The sequence below is a fragment of the Pleurodeles waltl genome, chromosome 8 (assembly GCF_031143425.1).
Source record: "Pleurodeles waltl isolate 20211129_DDA chromosome 8, aPleWal1.hap1.20221129, whole genome shotgun sequence".
In the NCBI taxonomy this organism is placed as follows: Eukaryota; Metazoa; Chordata; class Amphibia; order Caudata; family Salamandridae; genus Pleurodeles; species Pleurodeles waltl.
Genome location: NC_090447.1, coordinates 1,237,766,279 through 1,237,784,192, shown reverse-complemented (window position 1 = coordinate 1,237,784,192; position 17,914 = coordinate 1,237,766,279). Strand labels below are relative to the sequence as shown.

The 17,914-nt window shown below is 40.4% G+C and overlaps 1 protein-coding gene across 2 annotated transcripts in view; it reads right to left on the bottom strand.

Annotated features, from left to right (window-relative positions):
- The window catches only part of DCLK1 (doublecortin like kinase 1), a 1,081,753-nt gene that overhangs the window by 603,446 nt on the left and 460,393 nt on the right, over nt 1–17,914 (bottom strand). For both annotated transcript variants that reach the window (XM_069205533.1, XM_069205532.1), the window contains exon 4: nt 11,962–12,061. In XM_069205533.1, coding sequence (XP_069061634.1) covers nt 11,962–12,061 — 100 coding nt within the window. The remainder of the gene's footprint in view (nt 1–11,961; nt 12,062–17,914) is intronic.

The window sequence follows — 17,914 nt, the reverse complement described above, 5'->3', positions numbered from 1 at the left end:
GAAAGTGACTCTTCAATAACTTGAAAGTTACTTGCCTCCAATATCGCTCCTGTTAGGTGTTTTTCTCATCTTTTCCTGCATCATAACAGGATTCTGATTCGATTTATCTGAATATGTAAATTAGTGGCAGGCTGCAGCTCTGCAAGTGATAAGGTTTGGTTACAAACACATAAAAAGGAGCTGTCTAACAACATGAAATGTGCTTAAACTTGTTATTTCTGAGCTTCTTGCCAGGTGCCCCTAACATATGGTAGATATTCAAATTGTACATACTGTACCGTAAATAACTGGTGACACATTCACACATTTTATGTCTTTCTCCTTTTCAGATTTGTATTGTTTCTTTCATTGTGGGATAGATGTATATGAAACATTCTTGTTGTCTCAGTTGAGTTTGCAATGCCGATTCAATACCATGTTCTTTATAGTAAGAAATTATCTAATCCTAGATTTATTTTTACAACTGAAGAGATTTCCAACTTTTGTGCATGTACAAAAGCATCCCCCATGAGTAGTCATGCCAATCTACACAATTTTGGGTTCGCAGAATACTTCTCCACTAGATCTTGTGTAACCAACATGCAGCACTAAGGGGTCTATTTACTAAGATTTTATGCTGTGTTTGCATCACAAAAGAGACGCACATCGACATAAAATCTTTTTTTATCTATTTACCTTCCGGAGCAAAACTTGTTTGCAGTGGAAAATCACTTAAAAGAAACTCAGGGAGACGCATAGTGCTGCTTTGCATTGTCTAGTGCCAAGGGGGCGTTTCATGGTTGGTGCATGGGAGTTCCTATGCAACCGCTCATGGTTTTTGACCAAAAACCCTATTTACTAAAAAAGGCAACAGGGGTTAGCATAAAAAATAGAGCCCATTCCAACTAGGTGCTATCACGGAGAAATACTTTTATTTCTCCATTCTTTTCTGACTTTGCATGTGTGCTGCACTGTAGGGCACACATACAAAGTTCGAAAAGTTTTAAAGTCAGTCTGAGCATAGTATTTTATACTGGAAGACTATCATTCCAATACAAAACCTGTGCTAGACTCACGCAGACACCCTTGCACTATGGTGTAAAGGTGTGTGCATGACGCACAGCAGCAGATTTCTGCGCCAGTGCTCAGGAGAAGGGAGGAGAGTGCCATATTTCTGTAAAAAACGCGCTCTCCTGCTCTCTCTTTCTCATGCAGCTCATTTTCCGTTTCTGCACTGTGCTACGTGACAACTTAGCAAGGTATGTGAACATCTGCAAGTTACAAATTTGTGGGTGCTCGTTACCCTCCCACTGCCCAAACCCCACCTCCTTCATAGACAAGGACTTCATTCTTGCCTCTTCCTTAAAATGTGATAGTGTGTAACATCTGCTATTCAGGGGAATTTTTCATTTAAAGTCAGAACAAGAGTCAAGACCACTAATTTGAGCAGACATATTTTTTGCACACACAATTTGAAAATAGGTGTGCAAAAACATTTATGAATTAGGCTCTCAGGGGTCATGTTTTTACTTCTTAAAAGGCATTAGTCCCAATTGCCCAACACATAGTCAATCCTATTGACTATGTGGTGGGGCTTCTCCGCAAAGATGCAAACGTCAATCATGACGAAGCAACTTCTTTCTATCTGTTTCAAAATGAGCTCTGAACAACAAGGCTGAGGTGCATTGATGGCGTGGGATGCGAAAGCTGTGAAAATGGTGGATGTTGTTTGCATCTTCTTTTTACAGAATTTCAAAGACAATAGTTTGCGGGTCAGTAATTCGTCCCTCCCTAGTATGACATAATTGCTAAAAGGCTACATGCAATTGTTATTGCATTTCCGAAGATAATTCACTTGAAGCCTACTACACAAAATATATTTTAGCAGTAAAACAAAATGTTATTGTGAATTAAAGCACCCAAAAGTAAACAAGATTTGCAAAGAGGTGTATTACATTTTAATCTGAGCACTGAACAAATTTGTTGGACATATCAAATTGCACTGGTGACAGGTATCATGTACTGTTTAACATGACTTGCAGCGTTAATATTTCTAAAACGTGCATAACTATTTCAAGAAATAAAATGGCTATATTTATTCATTCCTTTTTGCGTATAACATCTTTAATTTTTTCAAATCATGTGGTAAAAGAGTACATAAATGCATAGTGGATGACTTGGCAACTTTTGCATTTTTACTTGCTGGGAGGGGTGGTTAGCCCATTAAATTGCCGAGATGATGTGTCTCTCAAGGCAGACGCATTTTCAGGGCTTATAAATATCCACTAGGGTACCTGACCAGGGGTTAGTGTAATGTTCTTAAAGACACCTTTGTGTAATGTGAGTGCATCTCACTGCACATGTGAACATGAACATATTTGCTAGATAGCTACTATTAAACATTGTGGTGTTTCACATCAATATGCAGTGATATATTTTCTTAAGAGAGGGCCTACGTCTCATGGTATATACTAGATATCAATGGCCCATTACGTGTATGTTATTCTATGCTTAACATGTTCATGGGTCATTGCATAGCTCTTAGATAAGTTGTTATATTAGAGACTTATGAATCCCTGCTCTCATTTTATACACACTGATCAAAATGTTTTATTATCATAAGCATTTAGCTATTCAAAAATTGAGTAAAGATAAATGAATGTTAGAAAAGTACACTTATTCATTAACTTTAAATATTACAAATGTTGAGAGTCTGTGTTTATACAATACTACTTTTCTTCTCATATTATACCTAGTCTTATTTTCCCTGAACATATATTCCCTTAATATGTAATTACATATCTATTTATTTATTTTATTACTCTAGCCCTACTATACTAGAGAAAACTTAAATAAAAATAAAATAAAATCTATAAATAAAATTCAAATTACAAATACGTAAATCAAAAAAATATATATAATAATAATAATGAATAAATCAATTAAATAAAAATAATGATAAAAAATGTGTGTGTGCATATATATATATATATATATGTATATATATATAAAAGTATAAATAAAAAGATTATATTTTTACTCTCTTGTAAGCTTTACTTTGTCTATCCATCACCATATGTCATGTCTCTATCAATCTATTCTCCATCCCCACTCTGACCCATCCCAAATCCATTCTACCACTTTCATCTCCTAAATAACCCTGCCTAAGCTCTTCCCTCCTCTTCTACATGTAACTCACCCAAACCTCAGTTTGCTACCACGATCTCACAAACAACCCTACTAAATTATCCCTCATTTATCTCACCTTTGACTCATCCAAAACCCCTCCTGCTACTATGATCTCCCTAACCCTTTCCACAGACTCTTCACTCCTCCATCCCCCCTTTACCCATCCCAAGCCTCATCCCATTACTATAAACTCCTAAGTAACATTTCTGGATTCTTCCCTCCTACTCCTCCATTACTTCAGTCAATCCAACTAACAAACTCACATATATGCGGCTCAAATTAACTCATAATAATACTAAAACTGTACTCATATTTCCCTATACTAATCCACCAATAATTCCTTTTGGATTCTGGAGTAACATTGTACTCAATGAAAAGCGCTTTGACACCTCCTCAGGGGTAATAAGCACTATATAAATACTATTACAATACAATACAATACAATAAAATCTTTGATCCAGACTTATGGGAGCATTTCAATGTGTATGTGTGTGAGTGCATTCCAGAGTCTACAATGTTTGCATTGCATTCTGACAGTCTTGGATGCTTTACCCTTGGGATTGTGGATATGTATGCCCAAGTGTGTCCTATCCAAACACTCTGAGGGATCAGAAAAGGAGGGAACAACTGGAGAAAAACAACACTGAAAAAGCCACCGGAGCTGACACCTTGTACAGTCACATAAACTGCTCGTTAAGCACTTGCATCAGGCATGCACTTAAGGAGCAGGGGACAGTATAGGTGCATTCATGGGTCTTCAGAGACATTAACATACAGGAAAACACTCAGGGCCACAATGACCTGTCCCTTTGAAAACATCTAAGGTGTTCAATTTTTGCAAACGTGTGAGCGCAGGCAACGTCTAGGACACATGTAGGGGGTGTCTCTGCCAGCCAAAGGCATACTGTACATATGTTCAGGGAAAATGTTTTAAATGTGATGATATGTCAACGTATTTGCCTCTTACTTATACCATTGAATACAGTGAACCATTCCATCTTCAATGTCAGATTTAGAAAAATCAGAGTAGGTGGCACTATTGCCATCGGTTCGCAGCTTTCCTTGAAAATCTTTCTCAGTCTTTAAATTTGCCTTACTTTCATTCACCAAGCTATCATTTTCAGTGTTCAGTGTGTAGTTCCAGACTGCTTCTCCTTTTCATCAATGTTTGTTGTTTAACATTTACGTTAGACCATTGAACCAATTGATAATATAACTTGTTTGGTCGCAGTGAATAATGCTCATGATAAATATTTGACTGCACGTCTCGACCATCAGTCATCGATCTCTTCAATTTGAGAGACAGCCTGCTTGCAATGGATGTGCTGTCTTTTATAAAATCGCTTGCTATTAAAGCAGATGTGTTGTGGGTCAGGAAGCAGGGATTATCCTGACATGATACTCTCTTACCCTTATCATAGGTAATTCTAATACTATTTCAAGGGCCACATTCTAAGGAGTTGGATGAATAGTGCTTCCTTACTCAAAACAAAACAAAAAAACACAACTATATTTCTTCTGCCCGTTTTAATATGTTGTTCTTACCAGGAAATATTCTCAAATTTCTGCATAGGAAGGTCCTTCCTAGGGTTGTTGCTTCTTTCCTACTATTTAGTATTGACTAATGGAATGTTTTTTGCACTGCTAAGTACTGACTATTGCAGTACTGACTTCTGCAATGGTCTATACTCATGCAGCCCAGATAGTACATTGTGCACACTACAGAAAACACAAAACTTTGCAGTTTGGAAAACTTAATGGGTCAAAAAATGTGATCATATGGCTGACTCCATCAGAGTCCTTTTATGTCTGACAGAAGGGGATCAGTTTCAAGATCCTCTGCTGGACAAGGTATATTAGAGTCTTGTTTTCACCTGTCTCTTTTCATCTGTGTAGGACTTCCAGGTCTCGGTGTAGGACTTCCAGGTCATTGTGCTAAAAGTTTAATCTCTTACTGCCAAATATAGAAAGACATTTGTATTCAAACCCATTGTCTACACGAGCACTTAGCTTTTGGGAAACATCCTAAAACATTTTTATTTTGTCAATTTTATGATAATTCGCTAGGCTTTTGCAGCTGTTCAATTCAATTCCAAGATATGCCAAACATGTACTAAATAAACAAATTAATACATCAATATCTGATCCATGAAGTACATTTAATTGCAGGTGCTTGAAGGTTATCGGTACACCCTGCCTTAAACCACCCTATGAAATCATGTAATATTACATTAAGGCATGATCAGTCTGTTTAATCGAGGAATATTCCTCTCTCAGGCTGGACAGCTATTTCATAATTATTCCTTCAGACAGAGACATTCAAAGTCTACAAAGACTGTCTGAATGAAACCAAAAAAAAGAAAAACAAGAAAGAGTGTCTCTTGACTCCTTTCTATGTGAGTGAGAAGAACCAAGAATTTGGTCACACTAGGTACCTTTTCCCATGAGAGTGAAGCCAAAAGACAGAGTATCCTCTGTCTGTGCTGGCCACCCTAATTTATTTTAGTTCTCTCAATGCACTGACGAGTGTTGAGGTCACAGACCGACAATACAATACACAAATGAATTGATGGACCATATTTGCATTAAATACTGTAATACCATTTCAACCATCCGTTTAGTGTTGGTGGTGAGAAGATTAAACCTCACGCAAGCTGGATAATGGATACTTCAATCTCCATTTAGTCTCCCCACTAGGTCTCTGCTATGTTTCTTTGTGCCTATGGTGCTGCTGAAGCTGAAACAACCTTTTAGAGACCCATCTCATATTATATGACACAAACTGGATGTAACTTTACCCAAGTCCTCTCCAGCCGTGAATAGAAATCATTTCCCATTGATCTGGCTGGCTCATGTTGGAATAATTTGCCACCCATCTAAATTTCCTCAGTCCCACAAATGTGCAAGAAATCTGTCTAAAGACCCACAAATATATCTTGATACAACTATTTATGCTTGCTTTATCGAATAACTAGAATGCTTTAGTAGAAAGGAATCCTTCACTGAAATGACCTGCCTGCTCTTGGACACAGAGTGGTAGTGATACTTAAGCTCTAAACTTTCAAGCAGTCCTGGAAGCATACCGGGCCAGACGTATCATGCATTTCTGCGGTCGCAAGTGGCCCGATTGGGCCATTTGCGACCGCAAAAATGCATTTTGGTATGTATGAATTCCAATTTGTGATTCGGTAACTTGTTACCGAATCGCAATATGGAATTGAGATTACTTACCAATACTGTATGGTATTAGGAAGGGGCATGTCAAAGTCGTCCCTTCCTAATACCAAATCGCAGCGGTATGGAGGAATGTTTTGTGACCGAATTGTGGTCGCAAAACATTCACATTTTAACACCTATTTTAAGTAGGAGGTAACCCATTCACAAACCAGAAGGGGTCCCTAAGGGACCCCTTCCCATTTTTGAATACTTGCAAAATAATTTCTTAAGAGCAGGCATTGGTCCCACGGACCACTACCTACTCTTAAAAAAAATGAAAAGAAAACTTTTCATTTTTCTTTTTTAAATGCATTCCCTTTTTCTATAAGGAAAACGGACTGCATATATATATAAAAAAAGATTGCTTTATTTAAAAGCAATCACAAACATGGTGGTCTGCTGAGCCCAGCAGGCCACCATCCCTGTGATTTTAGCGTTTCCTAAGGGATCACAAATTGCGACCTACCTCATGAATATTGATGAAGTAGGTCAATTTGCGAGCCATTGGGAATTGCTACATGAAACACCTGGAGTATCATACATTCAAATAACGATTACCTAATTGCGATTCGCAGAAAATCGCAATTAAGTAATCGCTATTCAGATAAATGATACATCTGGTTTTCTAGTGAGCTAAAAGTCTAGAAGATAGGATGTTATCTTCGAAAGAAAAATGGCAGAAAAAATGTAGGGCGGAAGACAGGGCCTTATACAAGATCAGTTTGCAGTTTACAATCGAGCTACAGCACTGGACAAAAACTGATAAATCTTATGCACCATCAGTCATAAGCGCACTTTGTTGAAGGCTCTACCCATACAAGAGATGTGTGATGAGACTGCTACATTCTTTGATGAAAATTTTCAAACATAAGATGAACCTTATGTCAAATGTTAGACAATCTGTTCCACCAAGTGTACTGTACAATGAATCGTCAACTACAATTGATTTCTCATTCAGGGAACTATCCCCAGAAAAGATTCAGTATATTTCTACAAGAATTAAACCAACTGAATCCCCCCACTCAGTGTTATTCCTGTGTTGGTCTTGCATAAATTCTGTAACGTCCTTTCCTCATGTTAATTTTTCCTTATTTCAGTTGGTAGTCCCAGTCTCAATAACAATGACCATTATCATGCTCCTTTAAAAAAACAACAGGTTGGATGGAAAAGTCCCTAACAATAACACTCCCACGGCTGACTCCCAGATATTTGAGAAAGGTTTGGAAAACGTGGTTACTACCCATATCCAAATCCACCTTGACTCTCATGAGCTCTTAGATCCTAACAAGTCAGCTTTTCCTCCCCATTAGAGCGGTGAGTCGTCTCTTCCTAATGTGTTAGATGACCTACTTACAGTTATTGATAAAGGGTAAGTAAATACTGCTTGTACTTATTGACTTGTCCGTGACATCCAATGCAGATAACAACCTCACTTGCTTCCCATTTGCAAGACGTAGCATGTAGCAGATTTTTCAGCGGTCAGTGGAAGATCATCCAATGCTTTTCTTGAGTGACGTGTTACAAATAAAAAGCTAGGGCATTTTTTGACCAGGAATGCCACCATTGTCGGTGGGGTGCTGACAGTGGTGACATATTACCATATATTTTTAATAACTACATTAGGGACCTCATGCCCCTCATTCAGTGAGATATGGTTTGATTAAGTTGCATGCCAATGATACTTTGCTGCTGATTAGGCTGGAAAGAATATGAGAGTAGTTTAACATCATTCTTGAATGTTTTGCACATATCATTTGCCTAAATGAGGGATACCTGATTGTAACTCAATACTTGGAAAACTGAGATAATTCTATTCACCTCAACACCAAGCTTAGTTAGTCAAAGAAGATCATTGTAGACATCCACAAGTCACCATGGTCAACACCATCAAGAATATTTGTTAGCTTCTTTAGCTTTGCCTTGGTGTCCTGACAAACATAGTGTATAAGCCCACCCTATTCTGCTTTGTGAGTAAGAAAATAGACATTGTATGGTAGTACCTGAATTTATCAGTATTCAGATCTTCTGCCACTTCTCATTATGACTATGTCACTAGCCACTACTTGAGCCTCTCAAAGATATATAAAACATGTTATACAGTAAAACACTCAGAAGAGTAGGCTCTACAAATAGATCTTCTGTTCTTGCAAAGAAATCTTTGGATTGGCTTTTAGTGACATTCCGATTCGATTGCAAAGGTTTTTGTTTTACCTACAGAAATATTAAAGGAGGAAGGAGTTAGGCACTGTCTTCCATATAGGCAATGTAGTTCCTCCTCAAACAATCTGTGCATTGAAACATCTAGAGGGTTTTGTTGGATAGTACTCTCTGGAATAAGCTCCTCAAGATTATCAGAATGGCTAACATTGTTAATCAATATATGTTTAGTTGAAAACCCCACTTTTTATGTGTGATTGCATGGCTACAGTTAAAGGCATTTCAAGAAACTGACCCTATAGATGGGATTCCATTTAGCATGGTTTATATGTGTTTTCACTTCAAATAATTTGTTCTTCATACAATAGTATAATGTATCCTATTGGGCATGGGACCGTATAATCATGTAGTATATTTATAGTGACTATAGGTATGTATGCATGATTTGCTTTCTTTATCTTATGACCGAGCTGACAAAACTTCTCTGGAATGCACTTCTTAGTTTAAAGAAGACATTTATTATTATTACTTCACCACGAGGTTCCTGAGAGACGAGATAAGTAGGTTGGAAGCACACGTTTAAAAGTAGTCACAGCAATGAAAGCAAAATATATCAAAGTACTTCTCAATTACACTGTACACAGCAAATACATGTGATTATATTATAGCATAACTTCAAAGCAATGAATAAAAGTCAAAATTCATCACCGTAGGGCCTATCACTGCTCGTCATCTTTCTCATGCCTGCAAGTTGGGGACTCCTGTTCAACTGCGAGAAAGAGATTTTCCACCCAAACGGGAGGTCAGGCAGCTGACGTCCGCTCCTGACTGAAGTCCTGGAAAATTCTCCCTTGCTGCTGCCCAGGGACATCGTCTTATAATGCAAAAAGCCTGCTAACAGGCCTCTTAGTCAAAACATGCTGGCTACTGTACATAGTAGAACAGAACAAGAGTTGGAGAGTGGCCAAGTCTCCAAACCTCGTTCATTCCCAGGCTGGATAGAGATGAAAACACAAAATATACGCTCTCTTATCACGCTAGGGTTCGGTGTAAACACAATATGAAAAACACAGCTTGGTCTATCATGTGGAGAAACACAGCTCATCTGCAATGTCTCAACTGCAATGTCGAACTCCACGATAAAGCCAATAGGCAGCTAAACTGAATACAAAATGTAATATCTAATGCCACGTTAATGCCACGTTAAATAGGCAGTAATATCTAATGCCACGTTAATGCCACGTTAAATAGGCAGCTAAACTGAATACAACATGTAATGTGCTACTGATGAACATTAAACAACTAGTATGGGCAGTGGAGAAACACAAAGTCATTGGTCAAACACAATTAATGGCATAACAATACAACACCTCCTTGTAGTATGCTAGCTTTCTCCATAGGGCTCTCATGCAGTAGGTTGTAGTTTTCAACTGTAACAAGGTTGCACATTGTGTAGCACTAACTTTGCACATTTACAAAATGAAAATGTATATAATTTCAGCATGTGGTAGTTCACAAATGTCTCCTTTTACCCATTACAGCCATTCATCCTACCTACCTTCAAGAAATTTATAAAAGTCTTCACTTCATGCTTAATAAACCATACCTAATCCTTGCCGCACAATATGCAATCAAAACACATCAGAAACCTTATAGAGCGCTGCCACCAGAATAGCTCTTGACCTTCTGTGGCGAACACACATCACTTCTCACCTAAGAAGTCTCTACTGGCCCCCAGAGATGCCAATTCAAGTGCCTCAAGGCACTGCAGAACTCCGGCCCAGCATACATCAACCACTGACTCCACTTCCACCAACCTACCAGGAACCTAATCTCCACCTCCCTCTTCCAGGCTGTAGCCCCCCCCCCTCCTACCTCCGGATGTGCTGTCAAAGGACCAGAGGCTGGTCATTCTACCCAACAGAGATGGCGCAGGAAGGCCGCCCCTCCACATCCAGACAACGTCCCCCTTGTCGGAATTCTGAAAGCAGATGAGGACCTAGCTGCTCGAATAAAGTCCTGGCTCCCTTCCAGCAGCTGGATACTCTCACGGGTAATTAGCCACACTTTACAAGTCAACTGGTTGACTGATTGATTGATTGACTGAAGTCTAAATACACCGCAACCAAGTTTCCCACTCTATCTCTGTTGCTGCCTATTGATATTTGTTCCTATCTTTTAGCTGCAGGGCTTCCTACTGCTGCCCATATACGAATCATCACATTGACCACCACTTTTTGAAATATTGAACTTTAAACCATGCATCAGCCAATGATTCAATACAACTGAATCCCATTTCTTATCACAAAGTGTTGTCCAGTCACAAATTCCAGGTCACCTATTCACAGGGAGAGGATGTTTGGGGTTTTTCACGAATATCCATCCCCTATTTTGTTTGCCTACAAGTCCCAGAGAGAAGTGAGAATCTGTTATTTTGTGGCTTTAGCCTCACATCATGTCATTGTTGATGGTGCTGGTTGGTTGATATGTTGCTTTCTTGCTCTTTTGTGTTCATTGGTTACATTTTTCCCTTAGCAGTTTCACTGAAAAAAACGCATAGGACATGGACAGCAGCATAGTAATAACAGATACCAACAACAGTTAACACAGCCATTCTTCAATTTTTGTTTCGCATACAGGTTCTGTATATTAACTAAGATTTGCTTAGGGACCAATGGCAAATTGTGTACTTCTAGTTCGGATGCACACGTGAACACATTTGACACAGTAAAAGTCGTGTATTGCAATGCCAATAGGGAAACACTATAATTATTTCCTTTCGTTTTCAATTAGGACAGAAATCTTTTATTTAGAACATAACATTCACACATTGAAGACATAAGGTGGTAAGTGAGATGACACTCTAAAAACATCCATGAGTGTAAAAGAGGGGGAACAATGACTATGCCTAAGAATACCACTGTGTTGGCCAAAATGAATACATCTGAACTGTTCTGTTTGCTGAAAGCATTTGACAGAAAGTCCAAGACAACGCTTCATGTTAGGAAATGGAGTTAAACACAAGACTAATATATGTAGCATAGGCCAATATTTTCCCCCAACTGGGGTAAACTGGTTAGTCCCCGATGCATAAATTCAAAGTCTTACAGACTAGATTCCCTTGAAACCAGCAGCGTGCTGATAAGGTTTATAGGATTATTTTCTTATGAGAATGTTTCTTATTTGCATCCTTATGCAAGTAGATATCTGTAATATTTGTGCTGATTGACTCTATTGTGTTTTTTTAATCAATCTTTCATCCTGGAAGAAAAGTAGACCTTCCTATGGAATAACTCGCCTTTTCTTACTCCTGCGGTTGGACAATACTCGTCAGCCTCACCTAGTCTCAGTCCACCTACACTAGTGATGTCCTACTGCCTCGTTCCACCTTTGATGTAACATAGACTTCACATTGCTTACCACTTTCATCCAGCAAAAAGTCATCCTGGTAACGGAATTTCTCCGGGCCACAGGCAACAAAGATGTCATCGTCCCCAAAGAAATCCTGAAGGCACTGCACCTGTGACAGAAAGCATACCATTGTCAGACCCATAGTCTTAACTATAAAAGTCTTCAATAGCCAATGAAAACCTAAGTTCTTGAAGTAGAAATCTTACACGGTCACATGTTTGGCAGGCCAAGGCCTGCTTATTTTGAATACGAATTACCTTTAATATATAAAGCTTATCGGTATTTCCCCTTCACTGGCAGTGTGCATTAAGTTTGAGTTTTGTTGGTACTTGCACTTATTCTGATGCCATTCTAAGTCCGTTGCTTCATAGATTTGCATTTAAGCCTACTTTGGGGTCAGAAGCATTTAGACTCATAATGAAGTAATATAATGGTTTGCTCAAGACCTCTGATTTGCAATCTGATAAATGATTACAGCTTTCGGAAGGCGAACATTTTATCACTGGAAGCAGTGAAGCACACAACTCCTGCCCAATCAAAACATGCACTCTTGTCCACCTAAGGCACAGCAAACGCTCCTCTCTGTTGTACTCTTAAAAGCTCTGTTTTTGAGGTTTATTCACATAAGATTACAAACGGTTGTTCTGTCAAGCCAGACCTAACGCGGAGTAGTTCATACAATTAGCTTCTGCGGCACCCCGCACTGTTTAAATTTCAAACCTTCAAAGAAAACACAAGCTCGCTCTTGGCTTTTTATGTCTACAAGCCGTGTGCATGCGCCTTTAATTGTCACTGTACGCATTTCTCCTCCCCAAAAGTCGATTACGCGCAATTGACAAATATGTACTTCCTTTCCTGCCTGCAACTGGCGCCGCCGCTGATGTAAGGCATATTCTAAGACAAAGACAATAATAGGCACCTCACATGTACCACTTCAAAAGCAGAACTGTTTGCAATATATTCTTCTCTGTGGGAATGAGATCTCCATGGTGACCCTTACGTCATCGCCGAGCACTGAGCCATCCAATGGCTCCTATAATATTTTCTGTATACCAGACCATCCGGTAAATCGAAATGGAACGCACCCTGCTCTTCGATTTCGTTCGCCTGAGGCTACAACACTGATGTAATTGAAAGTCCCAAAGACAAGGCAGCTCTGAAGTAGCCATGCATCCGTGGGTCCTGACAGCTAATTCACACTTCCTCCTGGAAGCAGAAGCAAATAAAGCCTTTTTTTTACCATTCAAGACACTAGCATCCCCAACTGATCCTAAGTAACATGTTATCAACACCTGCTTGCAGGAAATAAGAAACAAGGGAAGAAGACATTACTTCGTGTGCACGAAGATAGTATATTATGTTGTTATGTTATGTTTCATTTTATGAAGAGTAACAAATCCCACACTTTTATGGCCTCGATACTGACACGCAACATTAAGGATCATACAACAGCACAGTTCTTTCTGTATAGGCAGTGGCGCGCGCGCCCCTTGCAAATGTGAAGAGGGATACTTGAGTCTTCCCTCTCTCACAGTTCATTGGTGTTGTGCTAAATGGGGCATGGTGAAGGGCTGATGTCTCCTGAGGGTGGATGTATGGAGAGTTCGTGGCACCCTCTTTGCTCCCTTTTAAGGTGCCTTCGGGTGAGGTGAAAAGACTGTGTACTATCTCTCTGTCTCACAGTCAGTGCGTCTCCTGGATAGCTCATTTGCCTCTGCACCTGCATCTGTAATAGCTCGAGGCCACATGCGGCACAGCTGTTACCAGTTTTACAGCAGCCTCTGCAGCCCCCTGTGCAATATTAAAGTGCTCCACGGGTGCAAAATTCAGGCACACACCCTTATTGTGCCCCCCTGCGCACTCAATATAATAAGGGCCCCAGGTGTTCTATTTCCAAAGTAAGTAATGTAGCCACTAATACAATCTTGGTTTAGCCAACCAGTAGATAATTCTAGGGAACGTAGCAGAAAGAATTGTAGAAATGTTTACTCAAATTGTTGTTCATTTATGTAGGAGCTACAAGACAAGCAGTGTGTTGGGCATGGAAATTGGATCTACTTGATTAATCCACAGAACAGGCATCATTGAGAATTCAACACTGTGACTGATATCAGTTGCAGATGTATGCCTTCCATCAGATGCAGATGTATGCCTTCCTTACAAATTCCATTAGAAGGGATCTAAAGCATCTATAATTCCAGGATGTTAGACTTTTCATTCTTGGCGTGGTCTACCTTAACGTTTTGCCTCCGTTTCCCAGGTTGTTGATGTGTGCTGGACTCTGATTTTGCTGTTTTTTGTTACTCTGGGCACTTTACCACTGCTAACCAGTGCTAAAGTGCAAGTGCTCCTTTACAAAATGTGTATGTAATTGGCTTATCCATGATTGGCATATTTGATGTATTACTAAGTCCCTAGTACAGTGCACTAGAGGTGCCCAGGGCCTGTAAATCAAATGCTACTAGTTGGCCTGCAGCTCTGGTTGTGCCACCCACATAAGTAGCTCTGTTATCATGTCTCAGACCTGCCACTGCAGATCCTGTGTGTGCAGTTTTAACTGTAAATTCGACCTGGCAAGTGTACCCACTTGCCAGGCCTAAACCTTCCTTTTCTCACATCTAAGGCACCCCTAAGGTAGGCCCCAGGTAGCCCCAAGGGCAGGGTGCAGTGTCTGGGTAAGGTAGGACATATAGGCCCTCATTATGACCTTGGCGGGCGGCTACAGCCGCCCCCCAAGATCTGACTGCCGGGCGGCCGCCAATGCGGCCGAACTCCAGCCGCGGTCATTATGAGATCCCCGCTGGGCCGGCGGGCGGAAACCTGGTTTCCGCCCGCCGGCCCAGCGGGGATCTCGGCCGCAACACAGGAGCCGGCTCCAAATGGAGCCGGCAGTGTTGCGGCCGTGCGACGGGTGCAGTTGCACCCGTCGCGCTTTTCACTGTCTGCAAGCAGCGCTGCCCAGGCGGATTATCACCGCCAGGGCAAATGTAGCGGGAAACCGCCGGCCCCGGCGGTGCGACCGCGGCGCTTCCTCCACGGTCAAAATACCCAAGATTGCACCGCCAGACTGTTGGTGGTGCAATCGCCAAAACAGCCCTGGCGGTCTTTGACCGCCAGGGTTGTAATGACCCCCATAGTAATTTGTTTTATATGTCCTGACAGTGAAATACTGCTAAATTCGTTTTTCACAGTTGCAAGGCCTGTCCCTCTCATAGGTTAACATGGGGGCTATCTTTAAATATGATTAAAGTGTAGATTCCCTTTGGGGTCTCTGAGCTCACAATTTAAAAATACATATTTTAGTAAAGTTGATTTTGAGATTGTGTGTTTGAAAATGCCACTTTTAGAAAGTGAGCATTTTCTTGCTTATACCATTTCTGTGACTCTGCCTGTTTGTGAATTCCCTTTCTGGGTCAGTTTTACAGTTGGGCTGGTTGCACCTCACACTAGACAGTGCGACAAAGGGAGCTGGAGTATAGCCTGCATTTCCTGATGAGCCATCTGTGCTAGGAGGGAGAGGAGGAGTGGTCACTTACACCTGAAAGGGCTGTGCCTGCCCTCACACAATACAGTCTCCAACCTCTGGTGAGTGTCTGGGCCTGGCCTGGGCAAGGCAGGATTTCACATTCAAGAGAGACTTTGCTTTGAAGCAGGCCTACTTCATAGGAGAAATTGGGTAAAAGAAGGGCACCCAAAATCATAGACTTTAGAACACTTCTGGAAACCAAGAGGAACCTCTGCCTGGAGAAGAGCTGAAGCGCTGAGGATAAAGAGCTGCCCTGCCTGTGACTGTGCTTTGTGGAGCTATCCCGCAATTGCTGCTTCTGCCAGAGTAAGAGAGCAAAGACTGGACTTTGTGTGCCTTCCTTCTTTTGAAGATCTCCAAGGGCTTGATTTAGAGCTTGCCTCCTGTTGTTTGAAGTCTCAGGGACAGCAAAGACTTCTCTCTGCCAGCACCTGGAGTCTCTGGAGAGACTTCTACCCTGGCAAGTGGTGCCCATCTAGTTCCTGGACTCTGAAAGGAGAGGCTGGCAGCCTAAGAGGAAGAAATCCACGCACAGAACGCCGTGCGGGGAAAAGATCGGCATGACTCCGATCTTCGGCTGAAAAATCAACACGCCGCCAGCTTCACGGCCTGCACCGCAACTGAAGAATCGACACACGAAGCTGGAGAAACAACGCGCAGCATCGCTGACGGAGGCTGGTGAGATTGCAACCCGCGCTGCATGGTTTTTGGATCATTGTGCGGCTGGATTTGCGACACAAGCACTGCTGGTGTGTAAAAACAACGCAAGGCCTGCCCGGACCTGAGAGTGCTGACCTGATCAACACATCGCTCTCCTGCAAAGAGAAGAAACGACGCACTCCGACCCGATGAAAGAAGAAACGATGCAAGGTCTCGCTTGTGAGTGAAATAGACTCATCTCAAGCCCTTTTTGATGCTCACTCACCTGTGCGGGGTTATTTTTGACGCATCCAAGGTAAAAATATTTTTAATGCTTACAGTGTTAGTGTGTGTTTAAAACTAGATGAAGTCTCTTTTTGCATTCTAATTAATAACTTGACTTGTGTATTGTGGATTTTTGTCATTTTGGTCTTGTTTTGTTTAGATAAATATTTTCTATTTTTCTAAACCTGTGTTGTGTAATTTTGTAGTGTTTTCATTAAGTTACTGTGTGTGTTGGTACAAATATTTTACACCTAGCACTCTGATGTTAAGCCTACAGCTTGTGCCAAGCTACCAAGGGGGAAAGCAGGGGTTAGCTGAGGGTGATTCTCTTTTACCCTGACCAGAGTGAGGGTCCTTGCTTCGACAGGGGGTAACCTGGCTGCCAACCAAAGACTCCATTTCTAACACAGAATACTTGTGAATGTAATCCCATAAATGTCTGGACATGTATTGTTCACGTAACAGAGGACTGTATTGTGTACGTGGTGTAAAATTTGAAAGCAAACAAAAAGTTGTGGCATTTGTGTTTGACATAACTCTTACCCGAACTGTCACCATAACTCCAATTATAGCACTAGCTGTTACCCAAATCATAGTCCTAACAAATCCTAACAATAACCCTAATCCTAGATTAGTGTGAGTATATTTTAACTTTCCATGGTGTTTGTCAATATCTAGTTGCACAAAATCGTGCATATACAATTTGTCATCCGAATGTCTTTATATTCTAGAACAGTTTAAAAAACATCCAACGTTATCGGTTATGTAGTTGAAATGTTAGTGCTGTCCCTCATGTCACAAAAGTCATCTATATGTGGCAGTTGATGCATTATGTTAACCAAAGTACTAATGGTTTGAATGTAGAAGCTGCACTGACAAGTCAATTTAAATGTGCATTCATTTACATTTTAGAGTTCCACATAGGTGGTATTTGAATTAAACTAAATGTTTGATGGATTAAACTGATATCGTGATGTAATTTAGACTTTAGTCTAATAGAATGAATTGAAATAATATAGAATTTCTAATGATTAATTAATTAAATATGTGTGCAAAATAGAAGAAATGTAGTTCCACGTTATACTGGTTGAAATGTATTGACAGAGTTATTTCATTTAAAGTTGCTGAAATCTAAATCCTAATGAAGAATCATTAATGTAGAAATCATAGTTTCCTTAGTAAATGTGTTTTATTTGCGCAGTTAATGTACTCTATTAATTCACTTGCATCAGTCTAAATGAGGAATATTAAGCCTGTATTTCGTGACTGTGCAGCGAATGTTGATTTATTTCTTTAAGATGAGCTTTCTTTCAGATTTTGTTCCCATGAGAAAACAAGCTTTAGTAATAGACCCCTGTTGTTCTAGACAAACAGAGAAATGCAACAATGTCTTCGAATGCAGAACATCCTTTACTATGGACTGTTTTATACTATTGTTTTAAACTCATGTGGAGCAAAATGGAAAGAAGATGCTCCCTTGACAGACTTGGGAAAATATTGAAGTGTTGCAGT